The sequence below is a fragment of the Pezoporus wallicus genome, unplaced genomic scaffold (assembly GCF_028554395.1).
Source record: "Pezoporus wallicus isolate ANWC-B61680 ecotype Strahan unplaced genomic scaffold, APGP_CSIRO_Pwel_v1 contig_749, whole genome shotgun sequence".
NCBI lineage: Eukaryota > Metazoa > Chordata > Aves > Psittaciformes > Psittacidae > Pezoporus > Pezoporus wallicus.
The window spans coordinates 1,088,240-1,114,003 of record NW_026641327.1 but is presented as its reverse complement, the minus strand read 5'-3'; the positions used below and the strand labels follow the sequence as shown (position 1 = coordinate 1,114,003).

Here is a 25,764-nt window from a genome sequence, read left to right as displayed (position 1 = left end):
TTGAGAATAGAAACTAAACTCTAACATCTGCATCATGAGAATATACTTTTTAATTAAAACGAAAGTTTTTACACAGCTAATACAGATCAGAGTGTTTTTGAGAAAGCTGTTATTGCATGTCACAAAGCACTGGTCCTCGGGTTTCGCTTGATTCACGTGTGAACAATACTTATCTCAATGTTTAGATGCGTGGTTGCTTGATTCAATTCAAATTGCGACTCCTATATTTGGTGCAGTACTTGAACGCAGTGTATTTAAATATGCTCCATTGAAAATTAAAACCTTTCATTTGGTCATATATAGCAGATATAGTAATCGAGATACCACACACTTCGTTTATTCGGGTGAAAAAAAAAAAAAAAGGTATTTAAAGAAGAATTAGAGGTTAATATGCCTCCATAAAAATTTCAACTCACAGGGCCAGGTTGTGACAGTTTGCTCATACAGTACTAAGGTACTATTTAACATGCAAATTGGGTAGTGTGGACTATCTGCTTTTTAAGCACTAGATTCAGATATCCTTATAATTTTTATTTATACTTTATTCCACACATTGCCCAAATTACTACAGTGAGAATTATTTGTAGAATATCATACTACTCAACTGAGAAAAGCTATCTTAAACTGTCTGTAAGGAAATGGTTCATATAACTTCTAACTCTGGTAAAAAGTCCAGGTAAAAACATGAAAACTTATTCTGAAATGAGGTTTGGGTTTTTTTGTTTCAGTTTATTGTCTCCCTTCCCTCCCCAAAAATAAAAAAAAAGAATCAAAAAGATAACTACTTTGAAACTTTTCTTTGGTGCTGTTTGTAAAATTTGTCATGAACAATAGATATTCTAATCCCTATACTGTATGTAAATAAACCATGCTACTTATTCACTCTGTGTAATATGTAAATCTTGGAGTTTTAACAGGTTAGCTAAATCAGGGTCCACTCAATTTTTTCCGTTTGTTCATCCCACTGATGATATCCCAGCACTGCTCAATGGTGGATACACTTGTTTATTCATAAAGAAGTGTACGAATAACTGTCATATGTCTTTCATTGTCCATTCTTCCCTGGATGGGAACATTGGATGGGTTTTTTTCAAGCTAACAGAGACAGTTTTTGTTAAGTCAAGATTAAAACAGTGCACTTGTATTTTGCCTTGATAGGAGTTTCTATTTCTGAAATAATAATGTAGTTTCTGATTCATATAAAGGTGAGTTTCACAGCTTGCAACCACCTTCCAAGAAAGCAGTTTTCCATTTCTAACTGATAGTTATTATTGTTTAATTTGTTGTATTGAATGTCTGATGTATTCATAAAATAATGTCAAGGTGATTGTGGGAACATCAGGCCTTGTTGCCATGGAAATATATGTTTACTTACACAAACACATTTTAAAAAGAAAAGTAACTTCTATAAAGTTCATTAAAAGAAGATTCATTTTTAGATATTGATCAAGTTATGGAAAGAATTATTTTCTATATTTTGCTTATATTTGTTAAGTGGGGGACTGTGTATAGGACTGATGCTGAGTCAGACCATGCTCTACTATCTGTTGCAGACAGTAGCAGGAGATGCTATTCAGGAGGAATACCTGGCCTCTTCCTGGTTTAGTCCCTTCCTCTCTTTCTTAGTCTGGCAGGCAAAAGGGAACATTTCCACCACCATTTAAATTCTTCCCCACAGTCTTCTTAAAACAAAGTGCTCTGATGTTTCAGTCTTCTGAAGTTTTCAATATTTTGTTTGTTCCATCAAATCTCATAATTTCTCCAAATGTTTCTATCCTTGGTGTATTTGTGACGCTCTTATTTCACCTTCTGATTAATTTACCAAAAGTCTGCTCTGCTGTATAGATAACCAAATGACAAAGAATTGCCACCACTGACACTTTTTCACGCTGCAGATGAGTTGTGAACACAAGCTCAAGCTTCAGTTTCTCATTGGTAAGGAAAGCTTCTTCCAGCAGAGAAGCTAAGACATCTACCTTGCCAAGCTGGATCCTTTGGCTCTTGCCATAGCTGCTCTAAAGATCCTCAGTGTGGGTTTATTTTGGATAAGATCAACTAAGAGCTCTGTGGCAGAACATTATGCACTTTCCTTACTTTCTTAAAGCACATTGGCAAAGCTGAGATTTCCTGGGGTCATACTGCTGCTACTCAATCTTACCCAGCTACTTAGGCTGGCCCTGCTCCAAGGAAGTCCTCTAGCACTACAGCACACATTCCAGTGTAAGTGCCAGAAGGCTGCAACTTCTGCCTCTCCTAAAATCTTGTCTATTGCTCTGGTAGCTCAAACAGAAGTTTGTCCTGGAATGTGTGACAGGTTACTGGCTGTCAGTGGGTACCACAGAGGAGGTGAATGCCAGGTCAGACAAACTTAGCTGACACCAGCATCACCATTCAGAAATAGGCTGCCTTTCCTACCCTCACGCTGATATTGCCTGTCAGCCTGTGCTTATCTTTCCTCTGGCTGTCTCTCAGTGAGCATTGAAAACGGTACCAAGAACAAAGGCACAAATCCACTTACTGTTTCTTTTCAGTGCCTTGATCTCAGAAATGAAAACTTGGGTGTAAATGTAAGCTGTTGGGGGCTGTGCTGAGAAAGAGTTCTTGAGGGCTTTCATGTCATCTTTAGAAGCGTCCTAGAAGAATCACACATGTTCATCTGCTAAAATAAAATTATGTAATAGGCATTCCTAAAAAAGTAATTGAAAAAATGATGGATATAGGTTCAGAGGATGGTGTAAACACTTTACTTCAGAAATAACCACCTCAATGAACCATCAAAGCCAGTAAAGGTTACAAATTTTGCTACCAGTACTGGATCCTGAAATAATCCTGTTTCCTGAAACAATCCTTTTTCCTGAAACATACAGATGCCTGACACATCTGGGAAGATGCTTGTAGGTAGGATCATCCGTATGTACCAAGACAACTTAAAGTTCATGTGATAAGAGAAAAAGTGTATAGCTAATGATATACATTGTATATTTAGTTATAGAAAAAAATGCAAAAAAACAGATAATGGTTGCAGGTCAATGCTTCCTGTAAATCTTTGGTTTGAAAATAAGCAATTTGTCTCTTCCAGATCCTTTAATATAAGAATTCACTGAAACATAATCTTATAAATAAGCAAATGTACTACTTTTGTCAAGAAGATGTAGGAATTGCAGGGTAGAGTAGGTTCAGAGTTATTTGCTTGTACTACATATATATCAAGCATATGCTACAAAAGCCAAAAAAATCAACTGTATGATATGGAGCTTACAATGTAAAAAACAATTCTATGGAAATATAAAATTGGTTTTATGGTTGCTAGGTTTTGTTTCATATCAACTTGCTTTCTTGAAAATTCTTCTGTTGTATACCAGAGCAAAGGACCTGCAACATTTAAAGCGTGTGGTAGGCTTGTGTTAAATGAAATCTGACCTGACAGATGCTGAAAGTAGATAAATTATTTAAGAAAAACGTTGCATAGAAGTTTTACTGAACTAAGAGAAAGAATAAATTCCCATGACTACCTGCTTTGCACTGAATAACGTCAATAGAAGTGGCAACACTGAAATAGCTATTTCGTAGAAGAAAGACATGATGGAAAAATCAAAAATTTCTGTAACTGCTATTCTTTTTGTGTTTTGGGGGCATGTAACTTTCAAGGGAGCTTAGTGCAACTGTTAATGATTCTTACTCATGTCAACTATTCCTATGAAATCAGGAGAAATACCGGGTGAATAAGATTTCAAAATTATCTATTTTCTTTTCTATAGGTTTTAGAGAAAAGAGAAATTAAGAAATATTCTGGTATTTCAGGTTTCATACATATACTTTGATTGAACTTAACCTGGGGTGTTACAGTGCTATTAATCCTGCGTATGGCTCCAGGGCAACCGCAACCAGCACAGTGTGCTGTCTTCCACTCTTTGGAATTCAGGAAACATGCTGGTCCAATAGCCCAGTGAAGAGAAGTAAGATTTTTTTTAAAGAAATATAAAACATGTCAAGACTAAAATAACAATAAGAGCTCAATATTTAGCTTATCAAGGACTACATTAAGAGTTTATTGGGCCAAAATCTATACATATGAACAGAATTTTATTATGTAGCCTTTCAATTCATTAGACAAAACATAGTAAGGACTAAAGGAACCTGACAGTAAATTCACTTTAGAGAAAAGGAGCAAAATGAAGGCCAATTTTTTTTGCAGTCATCAGAATTGACTCAGTGAGAGTTGTATATGTTCATCAACGCTAAATGTTTTTTTCTGAAAGTGCTGTTACATTTTAAACTGAAGTTAATGCAAGAGAAATCTACATCCTGTGTTTTGCTCAAGATGAGACAATTATCAAAACAGTCTCATTCAACTGTAATGCCAATATAACTATGGAATCTTAAGCCTCATTTCAGATTCCTATGGCAGGAAAGTAATCTATTTAAGATTCCAAGAGTAATTTTAGTTTGTTGAGTGCTACATCTTTGACAGCTGAAGCAGGACTCTACCAAAGATGAAGGCATGCTTTGTGTGCCTTTAGTCACTTATACTCACCCCCAGACTGTAGGCTTTGCTGGCAAAATTATGCCAGTAAAAGTTGTAAAGGTGTGTGGCTCATTCATTGGTGTCACTCTGCTCTAGTATAGGATCAGTTATACTTTCAAGTGTGAATCTTCATAAGAAATCTGTCAAGACCATTGATTTAGAATCTTACTGCTGATAATATTCCTTAATTTAGGTATTGAGATATTTTTCTTAGAAGACATTGAGTAGTCTTAAGATTTATTTACTTGTAAGAAACAGACAGTCTCAGTGAGCTTTCCCATGCAGAATTGTTTTGGAAGAAAAGTGCAAAAATGTTCTTGTTGACCTTTGTTAACTAAAGAACATCTCTTCTTCATTCAAAATGACCTTTCTTTTCAAAATGGAGTTAGGTTATATCAAATAAGGTTAACAGCTTTAAAAGTTCAAAACCAAATTAAATCTGTTGAGGTAATCAAAATATTTCTGTTGACCTGACCTTTATCGATTTATTCATCCATTCAGTTTTTTGGATGATGGCATGTAAAAATGCTTATATCTGAGACATTGCTACTGTTTCAGGGTAGGAAAAATAATGTTCAAAATTCTTATGAGACAAATCTTTTCATGTACTTTCATATACTATGATGCACCTTACATTTGACTGTCAACAAGAAATTGGGAGTTGATTTTTAGACAGAGCAATTATTGTGATGGGGAAGTTGAATCACCTAATTCTAGAAAGACTTTGGAGGAGATGTGGGTGCTTCTGCTACAACTATTGTGATGTAATTATGAGAATACGCTTAAGCTGTCTTAGCATTTATGAATTAAAGATTTGCTCAAAATTTTTCAAAACAAAGGAAAGGCTTGCACTTAATACAACATTTTCTGAATTATGTCTTAGTTCATTCATACAAATATCAGCAAAATCATTCACTAGTTGGATGACGGACTGTCATATAACCGTTTTGGAGAGTATAAAAGAACAGGTGAGGAAATTAAAATCTCGTTCATGTTGAGGAGTTATTCTTTTTATTTGCCACAGCCAGGAATATATTCGTCAGTGCCTGCATAGGGGAACAGCGGTCCCAACTGATGTTTGCATCTGAAAATGCCATAACAACCCTATTTTATGTTTCTTTATTCTCCTCCACCTTGAATGTGTGTTTTTAAATCCTCTTAAGGAATGGATTTTTCACTTTCGGCAAGAACACAGTGTCTGTTGTTGTTGTCACTGCAATGCAAATAGGCATAGTAATAAATATTGTCAGAATCCATAAATCAAAGGAATTACAGCACTAAACACAAACATAACAGGTGAGATTGTTTCCCTTCTTGTCCCAGACGGCTGGGCAGAACTGGGGACCTGAGAGATTTTTCTTATTGGGAGAGCAATGGATGATAGGTTCTGTTAGCTGCTGGGTGCAAACCTGACTTATTTACAGGAAAAGTGCTAAATCCTATTTCTCTAAATGCCACAGAAGGAGCACTAAGTCGTATCCTTGCTTACAAGTCAAAGCCTACTCAATGACAGATTAGCTGCAAAAAGAGCCTCTGTCTTCATTCGTGTTTGTCTTTGGCTGCCTGCTGCATTTTTGCTCTAATGTTCTCCTTTACACACTTGCTGTAGTTCCACATTAATGCTGTCTGTTTCCATTACAGTAAGCAAGGAGGTATTGAATTGCTCCAAACACCAACAAGAGTGGCTGGCATGGTCTCCAGTGTAGCAGGCAATCTTGTAAGGAAAAAAGACAAATGAAAGAAGCTGCAAGTCCTGCTTGTCAGCCACAATTCTGGGCAGCTTCACAGGACAGGAGAGGAAAATAATCTTCCTCAGTTTGTGAAGCTGATACCAGGAAGTGCACATTTATGGAAGACTGTGCAGTGCAGGAGGGTCTGGGTGGTAACAAAGGTCTTCATTCCTCTAACCTGCTTTTCTCATGTATCTTGGCCTTTTGCCTTCTCTTCCAAGAAAACACGTTTTACTGCCAAGAATGATTTATTAAGTCTGCCTCCATGCAGAACACAGAAACGTTTCATTAGCCAGTCCCTATATAAGTAATAGGGGCAACATTCTCTGAGGAAATAACACAATGTAAAATTTCTACTGGAGAGACTGCTGGGTGCAGAGTGGGGAGACTTAGTCACAGTTGTTTGAACCACTCCATGATGGAGAATTTTGCCTTTTCCCTTTCTTTGCTTGTCTGTATTTGTTTACAGGGATCACAGGGGTTTCTTTACTCAGTCTAATCCATTATTTTGCATTTTCCATTAATGCAAAAAACTGAAACTGCCTGGACTAAGGGATGTTATTAATAAAAATATCAGTAAATCTCTGGGAACCTTTTGGGTCTCAAAAAGCTGTTTCATTTAAACAAAAATGAAGCACCACAACAGTAAAATAAAAATCATTAAGTTAAGTGATGCTATATATAATGCTGCTGAGAGATTTTCTTTATGGGTAACTGTATGGACATAATCAAAATACAAAGACTTATAAATAGCTGTTCTGCCATTTTATCATCTTTAAATCACACTAACTTACAGTATTTATATTTCCTGCTTTATGGAATTAGTTGTACAAGAGACAGATGGAGAGATAAAAAGTAGGTTTGTTTTAAAGATATTACAGTGTGACTATCACTGTGATTGTATTACCAGGAATTACAGTGATTATCTCTAACGTGTTTTCTTTTTTTTTTTTTAGTGTCTTTCTTCACTCTCATCCACTTACAAAGTTAGACTTGGATTCTGTATTTGAAGCAACTGAGTCATATAAAATAACTGCAGTTAATATTCTTGAAACCCCAAAATGTATTAGTACTTTTTTCCTTGGCTTATGTGGCACATCTTTTCCATGTATTAGAAAACCAGACTGAAAAAAAAAGTGATCAGATAAAAAATAGGGACATGCAGGTTGGTATTCAATCAAATGTTATTTCATTGTGCAATGATTTCTAGTTAGGCAACCATTACAGAATTACTGTCCCATAAGTATGCTATGCTACAATACCATTTGAAATGAAGGTTTTTTTAAGAGTTACAGGATAAATAGGATTTCTTCTGAGCTGTTGGAAGAGTTAATTTTTTGAAGTGTCCATTGACTGAAGTGGAGTGGGAGCTGAATTTCAGTAGAGGAAGAAAACAACTGAATCAGGAAATAACCTAAAATCACCCTGGGTAACTTCAAAATATCCTTTACTTCACATCACAGGGGCAGGGGGGTGTATGGAGATCTGTGTGAGAAACCTTGCATTCTGAATCGCTTCATACTGTAGCTCTGTGCAAATCTTCCTCTGGAGAACTCCACCGAGCCACTCCTGTTGAGTGCATACTGTTTGCTGAACTGCACACTCCTGTTCAGGGCATGCTGCTCCAAAGGCTGACGGCTGTCCCACCTAATTCCCACCTGAGCATAAGCAGTGGGTCTATAGTTTAAAATAATACTGCTATACTGCACTGCTGCAGTACTCTTCACCACTGTGGAACCACTGGAAACGTTAAGGGCAATCCTTAGTCTCATTCATTAACATATTTGAAGTGGAAAGGAATCTTCTTTAAGTTAAAATTAAGGTTTCTAAAACTATGAAAAAACACAGCAAGTTTTGGTTTTTGTTTTGCATCAATTTGAAATGCCAGTAATTTATCTTTAGTCTCTATAATTAATATGAATAAATACAGTTTTAAAAGGTCATTTTAGGTTTTTTAAACCTAAAAATCACACATTTTCATTTGAAATAACTTTGCAAGGGGATATCATAAAGAATTACAAACCTGATTTTAAATATGATTTCAAGTTATTAAATTTATTGAAATTGATCCTTTTTAAAAAAAAAATCAAATGGAGAATGTTTTCTTTAACATATTTTCTAGTAAATTTCAATTTAAAATTATAAATAGAATTAGAGTTTAAGAAATTCCTAATTCTAATTTGACATTTACTGTAAAAGCACTGAATCTAGCTCTGGAGCAATAAAAACTGGAGTGAGAATTTTTAGTGATCATAGTTATTGGAAAGAAAGATGTTTTTTTCTAACTAACTCAAAGAAGTAAGGCACAACAGGCTGAATACCTCTCGGACTTCCTAGGCAATGAAATGAGAAATGAGGCAACAGCTCCCTTTCTGATAATGCCATGAGCATTAATCCATTGCTCTGGTACAAATCCACAGATTTTGGGCTGAAACAGCTCTAACCATTTCATGAAATAAAATTTTATCTTCCACCTCAGATTATGGGAAAAAAAAAATTAAAAGTAACATTCCTAAATTTTTGATCCTCATGAGAAGTTTTCTATTCAGGTGGAAACTGATATAGCATGCTATCTTGATGCAGTTATGTATTGATAGTTATCCTGGGTTCAGCAGTAGCAGTCATTTTTCTCACTCTTAGTAGCTGGTGCATTCCTGTTTTTTTGACTTTCAGCCTGAGAACAATGCTGATAACACCGGTAGTTTTAGACAATAGTCATCAACTGTAACTGTTTTTAAAAATATAAATAATATTATTTAACTGATTTGAAAAAAATGTATCTAAATTCAAGTGTAAAATAATTTTCTTCTTGGGACCTGCATGAGAGAGCATCAGGCATGCATGCTGGATGCACTGCACGTTGTGATTGCTTAGGACCTCATCTTTACCGTCTCATGAGGTGAGAATTTTTATGTTTCTTATGCAGGAGTCATGGAGTGGCTGGGTGTAAGGATAGTTGTTTACTTGAAGGCTGCATTTTTATTAACAGAATCCTGCATTTCTATACTGGAAAACAGCCCTTTTTATATGAAATAGTACTGTGCTCAGAATTAAAAGCTGATTTTCTGTCCCATGATCATATTGCCCCATGAATCTGAATCAAAGAAAAATACATAAAGGAAAAGTCTTTAAATCAATCACTGTCCTGAATCATTAGAGTATTACAGAAGTGACCAAACTTCTCAATTAATCTTGAAGAGAAATGAAATTGGTCACTGGACTGCAAGAATCCAGGAACAATTTTGTACTTGGCTGAGCTACTATATAACATACAATTGATTCATAACGTATCTGAACCCAATCTCAGTGTTGATCAAAGACAAACAATGTTTTATTCTAAGTTGTCTAGCAAATTTTTAGTTGGAAGACAATCCAAGTGATCTACTCCAGCATAGCATTGCATTTGCTATTTTGCATTCATGGCAGGTATGAATACACAAAGTAAAAAATAAATAAATAAAAGGATCCATTTCCTGGCAAATCTCTTTTCCATATCACAGTTGTTTTCCTCTAGAAATACCCTCAAATTATTAAGAAATTGAAAAGTAGACAGCCTCTGATCCTTCTCTTTCTCTTTTCATCAATAACTGAGAGCCTAGCTACAACAAAGTGCATGTGAAAATTGTTGAAATCCTTTTGTGGAACACCTGTACAGAATTTGCAGTATAAACTAAATATATTTATACCTGGGGGGTTGGGGGGGTGTGAATTTAAAAGGAATTAAGGATGATCTTCTAATTTAGCAAAGTCTGGTTTTTCAGATAAGAAATCATATTGGAACTCCATTTGACTGTTAAATGTGCCGAATTGAAAATGCCAGAGACGTCTAATTCATGCTGAAGACTAGCAATAGTATACAGTCATTATGCCAGTTAGATGAAAGCTGTTTAAAAAGAAAATAAAACAGAGAGTGGGATGGCATACGAAGGCCATTTTAACAGTGTGACTGAAGATCCTGTATTTTCTGTACTATGGGAACTGTACAGTTTATTTTAAACCTAGTAAACAGAAGCTGCAGTTATTTATCTTATGTTTCGTATCCATCTTTGGAAAAGGCTGAGCCCTAATGTTCTGATTTTCTCACGAAACTGCAGCTGCAGAAGTGACAAAATGTCATACTGGAAATCTGCTGTGATGTTTCTCAGAAAGCTTGCTGAGATCTCCCACCTGTGAGCTATGTTACACAGCAGCACCACAACTCCATAAATAAGGATCACCTGCTGTACCAACAATGGGACCTGAAGAAGTGAGCACGTAGAAGTACCTTAGGAGGTCAAGCTCTTCTGGATACTGTGTGGTGGCCCAGTCTGTTCTTCACAGACAGTTTTTTGTGGGGGTTGGACTAGATGATCTTCAGAGGTCCCTTCCAGCCCTAAGGATTCTGTGATTTGCTGGATGAAATGCCTCATGATGCTTTCTCCTTTTAAGACCTATGTAGAGCTATAAAGAAGGAAGAGCAATAAAGACACAAAATAAGTCAGTGATAAATTAATCCTCATATAAATATCTTCCCCCCCCCACGGGGTCTTTTACAGAAGGATTTTGCATAGTATAATAGCCACTAAGAAATTGTAGTTATAGATGAAATAATGGAGGTAGGAGCTGACATACATGGATCAAGTAACATCATGCCTAGAAGGCACAGGTGCCTCAGGGTGGTTTGCTCTGTCTTCTCACACCTTAGCCTGAGACAAGGAAAGCTGTCCATTACACTGCATACATTTGTTTCCTCAAGCAAAGCCAAATCCTTAAAGGAATTTGAGATAATTGTTCAATGAAAACTGCACTTGCACCTGAAGCATGGCCTTTCCGCTTCCTTCACACAGGCCACTCTCAAAAAGCAGCTTAAACCAGCCTGTAGTTCTGTACTGCAATACACAGATATGTGAAGAAAACAAGAGTCTCATTGCTGCCTAGTTATTTTGAGGACGTGTAGGAAGGCAGGAGGCACTTGGCAGTCTCTGTCATTGCCCCTGCCAGGGTCCCTCCTGCAAATTTCCCTGCTGGTTCCAGGTGGTTTTAAACTTCAGTTCTCCCTCTGGAGTACCCACCTAAATTATCACTCACCTATTACGATGAGTTTCTGCCAGCCCACGAGCAGACTAAAAAGCAAAGAAAATGAAGAAGCAACAAAAGTACAGAATTGACTAATGAGGATTTGAACATGCACTGAGAACAGATATAAACATTCTGTAGGCAGTCTGTTTACTGGTTTGGGTTGCTTTCTAGACCTAGCAGATCTAATGTAAAACAAGCATTTTACAGGGGATGATACACAGCTCTTTTATGAAGTGAACAGATTAAACTGTTTATGTTCAACTGCTGAAAATACTCCGGAAATTTATGTCAATGTCAGAAACCCCATTAGGTTTCAGAAGAGGTAGGAAAGCTTGAGCCTAATCACAAGATAGGAGGTCTTCAGGCTTTTAGGAATGACATCTGAAGGGCATTTAGATTGTTTTCTATAAAAGGAAAGGGCAAATTTCCAGTACATATATAATCACTGGTAGCATTTATGTTGTCATCCTCTCTAAAGCAATAACAAAGTGCACAAATGGTGGATGATTAGAGAGGTCAGTGAAGTGCTCCATTCAGCTGTAATTGTAGAGTTTTTAAAAATTCTTCTGACATCAGAAAATATCGTATGCTTTTTTAACCCAGCTTTTTGCTGTGATTAGTTAATTCATGCAAAATCAGTGAAGAAACAGAATGGCAAATTAAAAGCAGTAAAGCAGGAATGTCATTTTGCAGTACCAATAAGTAATCAGCAAAATCAGTTCACTGTAAAATTACTGCTACCTGCCAAAGCTTAACTCCACACGCACAAGACATCAGCAAGATTGTCTTTAAAACACTGCCACCTTGCAGACCTGGGAAGTGCATTGGAAGAAGGGCTACCCCATATACACTTTTGCTGATGCCACAATCAGTATTCTCTCTTTTCTTACTGCCCCTAGGCACTTCACAGGACATGAAATCTGAATGCACCATTTTAATTAACATAATTTAAAAAATATCATTGCCTAATAAAATCTGGCAACCTTCCTACTATAGGAATTTCTTTTTATCTAACAATATTTGAAAACAAGTTATGTTTTCCATTTCATTATTTTTCTGACCAGGTCTTTCAGTTTTGAGTAATAAATGGATATAAATTTTCCAGTTTTGAAGCAAATTCGCATAAGAGAATGACCGCATACTGAAAATGAAAATAAAAATATTATCTGCCACTGACCAAGTAGGAGTTCTCATTTCAGTAATGTTTTTCAAAATAAGGGATAATTCCAGTTGCTTGCAGGTGGTTAAAAGTGGTGGCGTGTGAGTGGAGGTTTCTATGCAGGCACAAGGGAAACAAACCACATTACATTGTCCATCGCACCAGGTGGAAGTCAGCATTATTTATATATTTTATTGTTTCACAAAAGCACATCACTGAAATTTTTGTGTAGTTTGGAATTTCAGAAGAATTTCTCTGTAGTACAGTCTTATTGACACATCAGTTACACATTCAAAGCTATATTTGAATGATTTGCCAAGTGAACTTTACCTCAGACTAACCCAAAATTATGTTCAACTTAGCAGGCTGTATGTGACTTTAACATGAAAGGGTACTTTCCCTTCAGTGCACCCAGATTTTAGCAGTGGGCTTTTGTCACTGATGAAGGAAAATGAGGTAGTTCAACTGATCCCCAGACAAACATTCATAGCGTCTTAAATGTTGTGATGCCACTTAATCTTTGCAGTCATTTCAATTCTTCAGCTAATGTTTGGTTGCTTGCCATCAGCAACCATTATGGTGGAGTTATAAGCTCTCTGGGAGAGCTAATATCTTCTACTTGGTTTTTATCTTATTTTGATTTAGGACACCTTTTATCAAAGATCTTTATTCTCCTGTTCAGGGTTTCTACAGAAGTCCAGGATCGGAAAAGGTTGTAAATGTTAATGTCTTGCCTACTGCAGGGTTTTCAAAGAAAATTGTGAATCCTTTGACTGTGCAGCGCATAGTACAAGGTTGTTTGTGTTTTCCTACCCTCCTTATTTGTTACATTATTTTTTTACACTATATGAAGTCAGGAGCAATGCCTCACATACAAAAAGACTGATAAAAGAAACTTGAGTTACGGACTAATGCTGTGACCACTGAAATCCATAGCAAAAATCATAGCAGCGTCAGAGGCAGCAAGAAGCTTTAGGAAATTATTCAGCTCTCTCTGAAGTCCTTCCACATACAATTCTACATTTCAGTTGGTGAAAACATGACTTTTCCTTATCTCATATAATAATCATTATATTTCTGTATGAGACATTTTGCAAAAGTTATTCATCAAAAAGGGAAATTTGCAAAGCCCACTGTACCCAGTTGGGTACAGAAAGTTAGGTCTGGGTTGATCTTAGCTGAGCTGAATTTCAGTGTTTCAAAGTAGAAAGAAAATACAGCTTTCAGTATTTCAGTGTTCTCTGTAAAGTAAAACAGACTGTATGTACGCACATAGCCAACCGGAATATTCTGCAGAATCTGTTAGTATGTCATATGAAAAGCACCTTGTGTTCTTATAAAATGTACACCTTTAAAAAGCAGTTTGAGGGGGGTGGTTCTTACAGTTTTCTCTGAGTCTTTATCATAACTTCTGTCTCACATAAACAGTCCTCATAGGCTGCAAGTTGTCTTGATTCTGCACTTCTATACAATATCTTTTTCAAAATAAATGGAAACCTGCAAAGCTTCCAGCAGTATTAAATTCTTCATTGATGTTCACTCACTCTAAAGGACATGTTTTTCCCAGATTTTTGATGATTTTTACTCTGTTGCTGTGGGTTCTATAGTAAATGGTCTTTGGTTTAGCTCATGGTTATCAGTGAAAAAACACCTGAACCACAGCAGTGTTTCATACATTGTTTATCATCTATTTGCCAGTGACACAAGAACCTCAGGTTAAAGGACAGATGGCTTTAAGTACATTTATTCTCATGCCTGCGCATTCAAGCTGTTTGCCTTGTAGAAAAATTAGGTGTCCTGAAGTTGATAAATGTGACTGACATCGTTAAAGATAGAGTGACTTCAGACATTTTGTTTCTGATTTGCAGTAAAGGTGACCTCAGCTGGGGGTAGCTATCATGCAGTTGTTTCTTCAGATATTTGCTACTGACTGTACTCTTTTGCAGGTTCATGGGTCGGCAGTCATCACTAGTTTAAAGCTGTCCACTCTGTATCCTACACATCCTCAATCTACTGATAATAGATTTAAGTACCTCTGAGGTGTGGATACAAATGAAATCTGAATCTAAATATTTCACCTTTTCTTCTTCCAGCCGGACCCCGCTGGCAGAGATATTTCCATCCGACCAATCTTGGAGCACTGCGAAAACACCCACATGACAATATGGCTTGGGATAGTCTATGCTTATAAAGGGCTGCTGATGGTAAGCATAGCTTGTTTTGCACAACACTGTCTTCAAGCTGCTATTTACTGATAGGCATGAACTGAATTATATTTGCTTTTCTGATGGCTGGGAGTGATTTAAAACTTCCTTGAATACATCTTTTATATTTGGATCATTTCTAAAGTACATTTGGTAGTAATATATGGATATATGCATATGCAATATAAATAAGACATTAACAGCACTTAAAGATAATACTATAGATATATGGCAAAACAAGAAATTCAACAGTAAAAAGATGGATCAATGAATGAGTCAACTTTGTAGGTAAAGAAGCCCAATCATGTGAATTCTTTTAGGTTTTCCAGAAAGATGGGACTAGGTTATTCTAGATGCTTGCCTCTGACTTTCAAATATCCTTCATGAACAGCCGCAGGAGACACAATATTAATTTGTAGCCTGAATCAAAATAACCCTTTTATCACCAAAGCCCATCTCCACAAAAAGATTTCTAAAACCTTGGGAGCCAGGAATCCTGAACCTTGATTAAAACACTGTAATGGTGACTATTAGTGATTAAAAGCTCCTTGGCCTGAAGGTTTTAAAAACATCTGAATTTGACAGCACTGACCAGCTGAACACCTATCTTGGGCCAAGTCCCATCTGGATCCTAAATCTAGATAAACATTCCTTTACACTACCCGGAGGGTTCAATCTGTTCTGTGCGTTTGCAGCATGCCGGTTCAGTAGGACACCCGTGAAAGACTGGGTCAGCTGCTTCCTCTCAGAGTGGTTGGTGCTGCTGCCCTGGGGGAAGCTGGGGAGTGGGAGCTGCTGGTGAATGAAGTACTTGTTTTCCCTCTCCACATTGAATGACTGCTCTGCTGGGCTGCAAATCATGCTGCTTTTTTTCAGGCTGAAAGATCTTCAAATATGAAATATGAAGATCAACAGGAAGAGATGAGGGCTCTTTTTGTTTTTTGAATTCTAGTAGGCTTGTGGTCAGAATAGGCTGTTGGGGAATGCCTTCAGGCAGAGAAGGCACCAACACCAAGTGTCTCCAGGTCCCAGGTGAGAGCTCTGATCTTGGAGTGACTAGCCAAAGGGAAGCCTTCCAACCTTCCCATTCAAAAAAACAAACAAAAAAGAGAAACCAGTTTAGGTGTAGATGCCTATTTTTCAGAGAATGCCCAAGCAGGCTGTGAAATCAAGAGCTAGTACTTATTTGATCCTCCCAAAGGGATCAGGAATTACGGGAGTTTTCACATCTCAACATGTCTTACCACGCAGCTCTGAGTGGCTCTGGATTAGCAGTAATCTCAATTTGTAGCACAGCATCAAGGGATTTCTGTTTGAAAAGTAAACAAGTAAATATGTTTGGTTCTTAGGTGTAAACTTAGGTGTAAATGAACAAATAGCATTCCTTTAAAAATATTGAAGAATTCGAGCAGTGGGGATTTTTTGTAAAACTAACTTCAATAATATCTTCAATTAAAAGTTAAAGAGGGAAAATAACGTTATATATTTTTAAAAACCATTCTCTGGTAATTTTCTTTTAAGCTTCTTTCAAGTTTGAGTTGTGCTGGATAGTAATCAAGCTGCATTGGTTCTCACTAGTCCTTTGCCCGAAATTAGTTGGTTGTCATGTCTGTTGCACTGTTTTCTACAAGATATGTGACTCAGTTTGTTCAAGTTTGCAAATGCCATTTGGCATTACTCACTACACTTATTTCAGGCACACAGGGTTTCATAACCACTGGTGAAATATACACTCTTTATTACTCCAGTGCCCTTTTATCACAGAAATTGATAAATGTTAAAAAGGAAGATACTCTCCTGAATCACTTAAATAATTGCTACACTGAGTTATATAAGGATAACAGGATTGATGCTTTTTATCTCATCACCAATGATGTTTCTGTGCCTCACACAAACTTTATCTTCAGAACAAAACCAGAAACTCTCATGTTACTGTATCATTTTATAAGGGTTTACCTAATACAAAATTCTACTCTTTGTAATAATAAAATACCTCTAACTTAACTTTATAATTACTTTACAATAAAGACCTAGCATTGCTAATTACACTACAATGAAATAGTTGAGGTGAAATGGCTTAATGATTTACTCAGTCCAAAATTATTTACAGCAACCTCTCATCTCTAAATGAAAATAAGATCAGATTAGAATCATAGAATCATAGAATTGTTAGGGTTGGAAAGGACCTTAAGATCATCTAGTTCCAGCCCCCCTGCCATGGGCAGGGACACCTTAGCTAAATCATATCACCCAAGGCCTCATCTAACCTGGTCTTGAACACTGCCAGGGATGGAGCATTCACAACCTCCCTGGGCAACCCATTCCAGTGCCTCACCACCCTAACAGGAAAGAATTTCCTCCTTATATCCAATCTAAACTTCCCCTGTTTAAGTTTTAACCCGTTACCCCTTGACCTGTCACTACAGTCCCTAATGAAGAGTCCCTCCCCAGCATCCTTATAGGCCCCTTTCAGATACTGGAAGGCTGCTATGAGGTCTCCATGCAGCCTTCTCTTCTCCAGGCTGAACAGCCCCAACTTCCTCAGCCTGTCTTCATACGGGAGGTGCTCCCAGTCCCCTGATCATCCTCATGGCCCTTCTCTGGACTTGTTCCAACAGTTCCATGTCCTTTTTATGTTGAGGACACCAGAACTGTACACAATACTCCAGGTGACGTCTCACAAGAGCAGAGTAGAGGGGCAGGATCACCTCCTTCGACCTGCTGCTCATGCTGCTTTTGATGCAGCCCAGGATACGGTTGGCTTTCTGGGCTGCAAGTGCACACTGCAGCTAGGTCATGTTCATTTCTCATCGACCAACACCCCCAAGTCCTTCTTCCGCAGGGCTGCCCTGAATCTCTTCTCTGCCCAACCTGTAGCTGTGCCTGGGATTGCTCCGACCCAGGTGTAGGATCTTGCACTTGGCATGGTTAAACTTCATGAGGTTGGCATCAGCCCACCTCACAAGCATGTCGAGGTCCCTCTGGATGGCATTCCTTCCCTCCAGCGTATCAACCCAACCACACAGCTTGGTGTCATCAGCAAACTTGCTGAGGGCGCACTCAATCCCACTGTCCATGTCAGCTACGAAGATGTTAAACAAGACCAGTGCCAACACCAGTCCCTGAGGGACGCCACTCCTTACTGGTCTCCAGCTGGACATTGAGCCATTGACCACAACTCTTTGTGTGCAGCCATCCAGCCAGTTCTTTATCCACTGAGTGGTCCATCCATCAAATTGATGTCGCTCCAAATCTAAAAAAGAACTTTTCTTTTTTGGCTTGAAGATATAAAGCAATACTGTCCATTCTGATAACTTAAAACTGATAGAGAGAATAAGTCATTCAAGGTAGAGCAGAGCACAGAAGGACAGGAAAGGGCACTGAAAGCAAGACAAGGCAATGTAAGAGAAGCCTTACTCTCCAGGATGCACCTGTTCCTTCTATGTTAAAGTAAGCAAATATTAAAAGTCAGATTCATGATTCTTCAATTGTCTTTGAAGGGATGTAAGGAAATGCTGAGTAACTGCAGGAAGGCTTCTCAGTTACTGGATTCAGATTCCTCAACACTGGAGACCAGAGAATAACAGGAAGACAGCCATTCTAAATCTTGTCTTCGTTACTGTATTAGTCTTAGTGACCATGGCCAAGTCCCACCATACATATGGGTCTCAGCTTTTTTCCCATCTCATGTTCAGCTCCTAAAAGGCTACCTACAAGTTCAGATTCTGTCTGTTTGTACATGTTTACCATCAGTTGCACTATGTTTAGCTTTGATTTCTGATGATGTAGACATGGTTGAAAATGACACTTATTTCATATATTCCAAAGGATGAAAGAAATCACACCATCTTAAGTTTGCCAGTGGTGTGTTATTAGTGAGTGCACTAAAATCTTTCTGAAGGTATGAATTATTTTTATGATTTCAGCCAGAACAACACCAGATTAAGGATGGATTGAACTCCATGAGAGTGCTTTGCTTATCAACCACAAATGCTAGACTTGTCTACAGTTTGATTTTCCTCTTCCTAATATGCGTTTATTTAACATTAGACTCAAGGTGCCTGGAAGTTTCGTTGTGTTGCTGATTAGATGTAAGGAAGAAATTGTTTACTGTGAGGGTGGTGAGGCACTGGCACAGGTTGCCCAAAGAAGCTGTGGCTGCCCCATCCCTGGAAGTGTTCAAGGCCAATGCTGCATTGGGCTTTGAGCAATCTGGTCTAGTGGGAGGTGTTCTTGCCCATGGCAGGGGTTTGGAAGTGGATAATCTCTTTTGTCAATAGCTTCTCATTAATTCTCATTAATTGCACATTGAGATCTATCACATAGATTTCAATCAATTTAAATTTGTTTTATCAATTTTGTGACATACTATTTTTAAATAACAATACTGAACAGTCTTAAGACAAACACTACTGAGAAATCCAAATAGGCTGCATAAATGTGATTATTCAGTCTTGCAAACTCATTGAAAAAAAAATAATAGCATGTTGAATTATATTACTTTTTCTTTTTTTTTTTCTTCAGTTCATGTATCAGCCACTTCATTAATTTGCTTAGGATAAAAATTACCATAATAGCTCCATAATCGCTGAAGATGTTCTACTTTCTCTTTTCCCACATGGCCTCTTTATATCTTCAGTGGATCTTTGCCAGAATTCCAATAAATACCAGCAAATAAGTCCATAAGTCCAGACTTCTGAATCAATCCCTAGAAATTCTGCATGCAAGTTACTGGATCTCTCTGTTTACAACAGCTTGTCTTGACGGGGTCTTCAAGAGCTCTCTTATTGCTGAAATAAACTGCATTTTGCTGCTTTGATAAGGCAAGACATGAATAGATTGTTCCACCTCTATATAAATATAAGACAAAAATACTCATTAAACATATCTTACCATGCATCATTACTGTTGAATTTGTCATCGTCCAAGGAATGAATCATTATTAAATTCCCTTTTTCACATACATTTTTAGAAATCTGTATGAATGCGGCTAGCCATTCATTTTCTACTATATGTATATTTGACTTCCCTTTCCACTGTATTTTAGAACTTTAATTCATAATTGTTATAATGAATTTCTTCTGTTTAACTTTTGTTACATTCTGCCTAGTCTTTGGCCAAATTTACTGCTCGTTTGTTTTAAATTGCATAACAATCAAATCAACTTTTGAGTAAGTAAAGCTTCTTTACACTTACAAACTTTAGTGCAGATCATTTACAGTACATACCCAAACAACTTTCAGTTGCTGTTTAATTTCTTTATCTAATTAATACATTCTATATGTAGAAAAATTTAATAGTCTCCATATTATGTTAAAATTCCTAATTATTTTCTGAAAATAGCTTTGATTTTTAACATGTTTACTTGCATTTTTTCCTAATTCTCTTCACAGAGTCACAGAATCCCAGTCAGGAAGGCAGGGACCTCAAGGTTAATCTGATCCAACCTTTCTTGGCAAAACATAACTCAAACTAGATGTCCAATTGGGATATCCCCAGGAGTAATTTGTACCCATTATACCTTGCTGTTTCCATGTGACTCCTTGTAAAAAGGGAGTTTCCATCTTCTCTGTAGCCACCCTTTAAATACCAGCACATGTTGGTGAGCCTTTTTTTCTCAAGGCTAAACACACCCAGTTCTCTCAGCCTTACCTCACGTGTCAGTTTCCCAGTCCTTTGATCATCTTTGTGGCTCTTCTCTGGACCCTCTCCAGTCTGTCCATATCTTTTTTGTACAGCAGGGGCCAAAACAGAAAAGTGTTCCAGGAGCGGATTTCATGACTGAAAAGAGTACTCAGAAGAAGGGACTGCCTCCTTCTCAATTAATCTGCACTATTCCAACTTACAATTTTGGTGGGTTTAGCACCACCCCATCTGTCCTGTCTTACAGTCATTAGAAAGGAAGAGAGTTAAGCTTGGGGTGGGGGGAGACATGGTAGAGGGGTTAGTGGCACCAGATATTTGTATAACTTTAATAAATCATTGACAGTGTTTTAGCATCCAAAACATAAGTTACCATATGGTTTTGTAGGATAATTTTTTCCCTCCTATGACCATAAGGAAACCTTAAATATATTCTTGGAATATTGCAGATATTGCAGTATTCCCCTACATGTCTCTTGGCATCAATTTTTATATAGCAAAAATAGATTTAAATTATAGCACACTCTTATTTTTATCAGAGATGATCTATCAATTTATGGTGTTGTGTTTGTCTGTGGTAAGCTTATGCCAGAATAAAGGTATTCCAAATGGATATTTTCTAACCAATTGCATATGTGTTTCAGCTTAGTTACTATGATGTGCTTCGTGACTAAGAAGGATTTTCATGGATGAAAGTCAAATGCAGTCTAAATAGGAAGAAGGGAAAATATTTTATTAACCTGTTGATTTGGGAGGCTGAGGTATAATGTGGAAAATTTTGTCTGGGTGCTTGTTAACATGTATAGCTTTCTGCAGGTGCGTTTCCTTCTTGCCCTGGCCAGGACTATGCTAAGTGCTCTGCAGCGTAAAGGACTTTGCCAAGACCTTTACAAAGAAAGCCCGTCACTCAATAACTGAATATCACATCTTGTAATTCAAAAATATTTAGCTATTTTCCTAATGCTCAATAGAAATGTTAAGCTTCCCTTTAGTACTGTCTATCCAGAGCAGTTCTGTGAACATGAACTAAATACACAGCTGACTCATACCAGATCAGAGAGAAAGTGATGATGGGTTAACACCAGATTGTACTGACTGTGAAGATAGAAGACCTACAAGGGTATAGTTTGTCTTTCAGTTTGCTAACCTTACTTGGTGTGCTGGCAATTAAAAAACAAATCACTGCATCTTCCTGAAAACTGCTCTGTATTTTTACTGCCCAGTTCTCCAGTGAGCACCTGAAAATCAAAATGTTTTGAATATTCTCATTGAAAAAAATCTGCAGCTATTTCACTGAAATAAAAATATGCCTGTGATGGTCTGGATTTAATGAATGAACACGAGTAGGGAAACCCATAAGTCCAGCTTCACAGTTACTTCAGAGTAAGACGTCTTTACAGGCCAGAGTCCAGAACTGCCTTTGTTTTAAGGGGTGGCAGGATAGGCAGTGTCCCAGTAATCTAGCTAGAAAAAATAACAAAACCAAGAAACAAACAAACAAAACAAAAAACCAACAAAACCCAAAATAACAACAACAAACAAAATCCCAAGATATAAGATTGTGAAGTAAAGGCTTGCTTTTGTCCTTTCACACAGAACAACAAGGCTATGATCCACAGGTCAGAACAGTAAGTGCTATTACAGTACAGTAATTAGTTGCAAAGCTGCAGCCTGGTCCAATATATAATCTTTCCAAAACCATACGCTCTAGATATTGGCAAGCATGACTTCTGACAAGATTGGAGACTTCTCCTCTGGTATTTTTCTGCTCTTGTCTGATATTCTCAGTATAATTTTCTTTCTTTTTCTTTCTTTCCTAATACTGCTTGCAACCCATGTTCAAAGTATAAGCAGACATGACACTGAAATGAAACATATAGACAAAATGCTTTAAACGCAGTACAGGGCAAGAGGGAATATAGGAAGATAAAGGTTCCTGCCTGTCATCTCACAGTCTATGCAGCCCAATAACAAATTAGACACTTGATTGTATTAATGTATGTTGTGGATCAGTAAGCAGTCGTTACTGTGTTTAGCAGTAATTCTGCTGAACAAGACTTAAAATTAGCTAGCCAGTAGAGTTTTGACAAATAGTGTTAAACGCTTTCCAGTAGTTCAGCTACAAACTCTTCTATTATATTCCCAGCTATCACAGTTTAGTTAGTACAAGACTCTTAGTTAGTACAAACTCTTTTAATGCACATATTATATTCTCCATAGTCCTGTTATCCCTCTAAGACTTTAATACAGATTCTTCTTAGTAACCAGATTTCTATCTTTAGTCACAGTGGTACAATCCTGTTGTCTTCAGGTACTGTTTTCCCCAAATTCATACAATGGTTTTCTCACAACCTATTTAGGTTCATTGACAGCACAGCCTAAACCCACCATATTGACTGCTACAAAGACAATATTCTAAATCAGTGTAGTGTCAAATGGAAGCTGCCTACTTTCAAAGTTGAAGCAAGCCAATCTTGCCTGTACAGTTCACCCCTTCAGAGAAAACCTAAACCAACATTTTATGATGCTTTCTACATCAGTAAGATGTGTATTTAGTAGACCAAAATGGGGAAAGGTCTGAAGTTATTGACTAACAATGTAGGAAGCCTTCCCAGCTTCATTCTTGATGTGTCCCCAAAGGGACAATCTCTACTCTGGTGCTAAGAACTAAATCTCAGGCAAAATTTGAAATTGCACCATGTGATCAAAGCATGACACTGTGCAATGGTCAGCAGCAGCATCATTGTCTCAAAGAAAGATGTCTGCTACTGTACTGGGGGGGGGAGGCTAAACTGGTAGACATATACTCTGAGAAGCCTTTACCAGTTTGAACTCTCCAGGGGCAATAGGAAAAGAGACAGCTGCAATGCAAATCTCAGCAGGCAGCCTTAAATATCGAACAGTCCTTAAATTGCACAACAATCGCAAGACATAGGTGCCCACAAGCATAATGACGAGTGTGATTTACATATCTGGGGAAGATTAATGTTTATAATTTAAGTACCAGGAGTGAAGAGCAGCTGAACTTGAGCACTAAATGTCCATGGTTTGAACTGGAGCTCATGAGTTTCATATTCAAAACTTGTCAAGGAATAGTGGAAATCTGGACCTTTCACTAGCAACATCTGCATCCTATTCCTTAATTAAGCCATTTTACACATTTTCAGGATCTTTGCTGTCATAAAAGTGAATCTTTTATTTGTGCAGATTGGCTGAGCCTCAGGAAAGGGGAAAATAAGAAGGGCATATGGAGGGAAAGAGAAGTGTCATATTCCTTCAGGAAAGCTCTTTCTCAAAGGAGAAATCTTACCAACCCCATGGAGCCCTGCAGGCATTTGTAGCAGGCAAAAAAGGAGCACCTCTGCAATCACCAATATCCTGGAAGGAGGCTGCAAAAAACTCAGCTTTTATCCATGTTTGAGTCTCAAAGATGAGCTGTGACTTTTGGAAAAGGAGAGCTCTCTTCCTGACGCAAGCATTTTAAACAAAATGCCAATGAAAATTAAAAACAATGCTCTCAGATTTATAGTGCATCATTCTGAGGAAACCCACTTGCTGCAAAAGCCTCTCCCATTCTTTAGTTACCTTGTAAATAAATACCTTCCTTTCATGTGGAAGATACTTAATCATTTTCCATGCTGTTCTTAATTATAAATGAGAATGGGCCAAACTATAACCTCCACAACACTGTTCAAATGATCTTTTTTCCATTATAATTGATATTTTAGATCACTTTATAACTGCCTCAGCAATAAATTCATGCCCATTATTCGTAATAAATGCTGGCCTCATTTAAGTATGTTGGCTGTATTCCCAGAATAATGCTTTTGGAAGGAAATCTGTTCATACTGGGAGAAGTGGGGGAGAGTGAGGAATGACCTGCAACCCTAAAAATCTCATTAATAATTAACAGTAGAAAGAGAAGATAGAAATCTTGCCATAGTTAGTCAAGGTCTCAACCTTTTAAAAACATGATCTAGACATACACAGAAGCATTCCTCTTACCTCTCAAAACACCTCAGCCCAGACCAGCCTATTTATAAGTTCAGGTATTGGCAAAGTGTAAGCTTGCAGCACAGCTAAATAGTGAAGGACCAAGAGTGCAGCGAGTGCACAACAGGCAACCGGCGAGTCTGGGAGGAATATGTTTGTATCCTGAAAAAAGGTGTCACTGATGCAGACAGGTCAATACAGTGGACAATTTGCTTCTGCAGGGCTTGTAATGGAGTCTGTACATTCCCTGCTCCATCTGTGTGCAGTACCAGACCCAACAGCAGAAGAGTGCCCCCTGCAACCTATTCTTATCGGAAGTATCATCTTGGTTACGTGAGAGCTTCCAAAATGTATTAGGGCATGCCCTGTTCTCTGGCACAAAGCTACCTGTCTTGATAAACATCTTACCCACCTCAACTGCCTTACTTGAATGGCTCTGAGACTCCTCTCTGCTTCAGCTAGATGTCTGCATATACCTTGGCCTCTCAAGAGCAGCTCCCTCCCATGCTCCACCTGCAACATCCACTACTTTCCTTCCTGCACTTAGGCTACTGGGAAGGGCAGGGCAAGAATTATGGGGCTGGGGTGAGGTGTGACTTCTTGTCCTACTAGAGGAGATAGGTAAAGCAGAAGAGATGGTCCTGCAACAAGGAGGCGTGGGAGTGCCCTGGGTAGGAAGGGGGCAGGCTGGGAATGGTGCTGAGGAAAACTTGGGTAAGGACTGCAAAGACAGCTGCTGCTGTTGTTCTGGAAAGGGCCACCCCTGTCTGTGTATCATGATAAGGACTGTGGCAGCGATGGCAGCATTGGCAAGTGGGTGATCAAAAGGCTTGCCTAGACTAGGCAGCATCTCCAGCCTGCCATCCTTCATGGGCTTCCATGCCAGCTCCACTCATGAGCATGTGGCAGGGTAACATATGTGGTGTAGGCAAGAGAATGAAATAAGGCTTGCAGACAAGCTCAGGAATGGGAGGGCAGGGCTGGCAGTTCAGCAGTAAGTCCTGGTTTGAAGTGCCTGGGTGAGTAGGTAGGTGGCTGCAGCCTGCTAGTTTCTGTGGGAGTGCAAAGCAGCTGAATCACAAATGGTTGGGTTTGTTACCATTGTCAGCTGAGGTAAAAACTAAGCAAATAATCAAGGAAATTTGCAGTTATTAATGTCTGTTTATTACTACACTTGAAAGCACATAAGGGCAAAACAGCTTGTACAGGAAACATAAATCTGTCGGTTCAATACCCTCTTGCACTTGACATAGTAACCAGTGTTCTTCTAGTCCAGATTATTTGCCTTTGACAGTTTTCGTATTTTTTCCCAAAGGAGAAAAAAAGAGAAGGTAAATGTTTATTAGTCAACTGCAACTAATCCCCAAATGGCATCATCATAAACCTCTAATTTCCTGGATTACAACAGAGGTTGCAGTTGTAGAAAAGATATTTGCCCACATGGCAGTGGGC

The 25,764-nt window shown here is 38.0% G+C and overlaps 1 protein-coding gene across 3 annotated transcripts in view; it reads left to right on the top strand.

Annotated features, from left to right (window-relative positions):
• The window catches only part of GABBR2 (gamma-aminobutyric acid type B receptor subunit 2), a 445,865-nt gene that overhangs the window by 393,928 nt on the left and 26,173 nt on the right, over nt 1–25,764 (top strand). For all 3 annotated transcript variants that reach the window (XM_057423018.1, XM_057423019.1, XM_057423020.1), the window contains one exon: nt 14,566–14,676. In XM_057423018.1, coding sequence (XP_057279001.1) covers nt 14,566–14,676 — 111 coding nt within the window. The remainder of the gene's footprint in view (nt 1–14,565; nt 14,677–25,764) is intronic.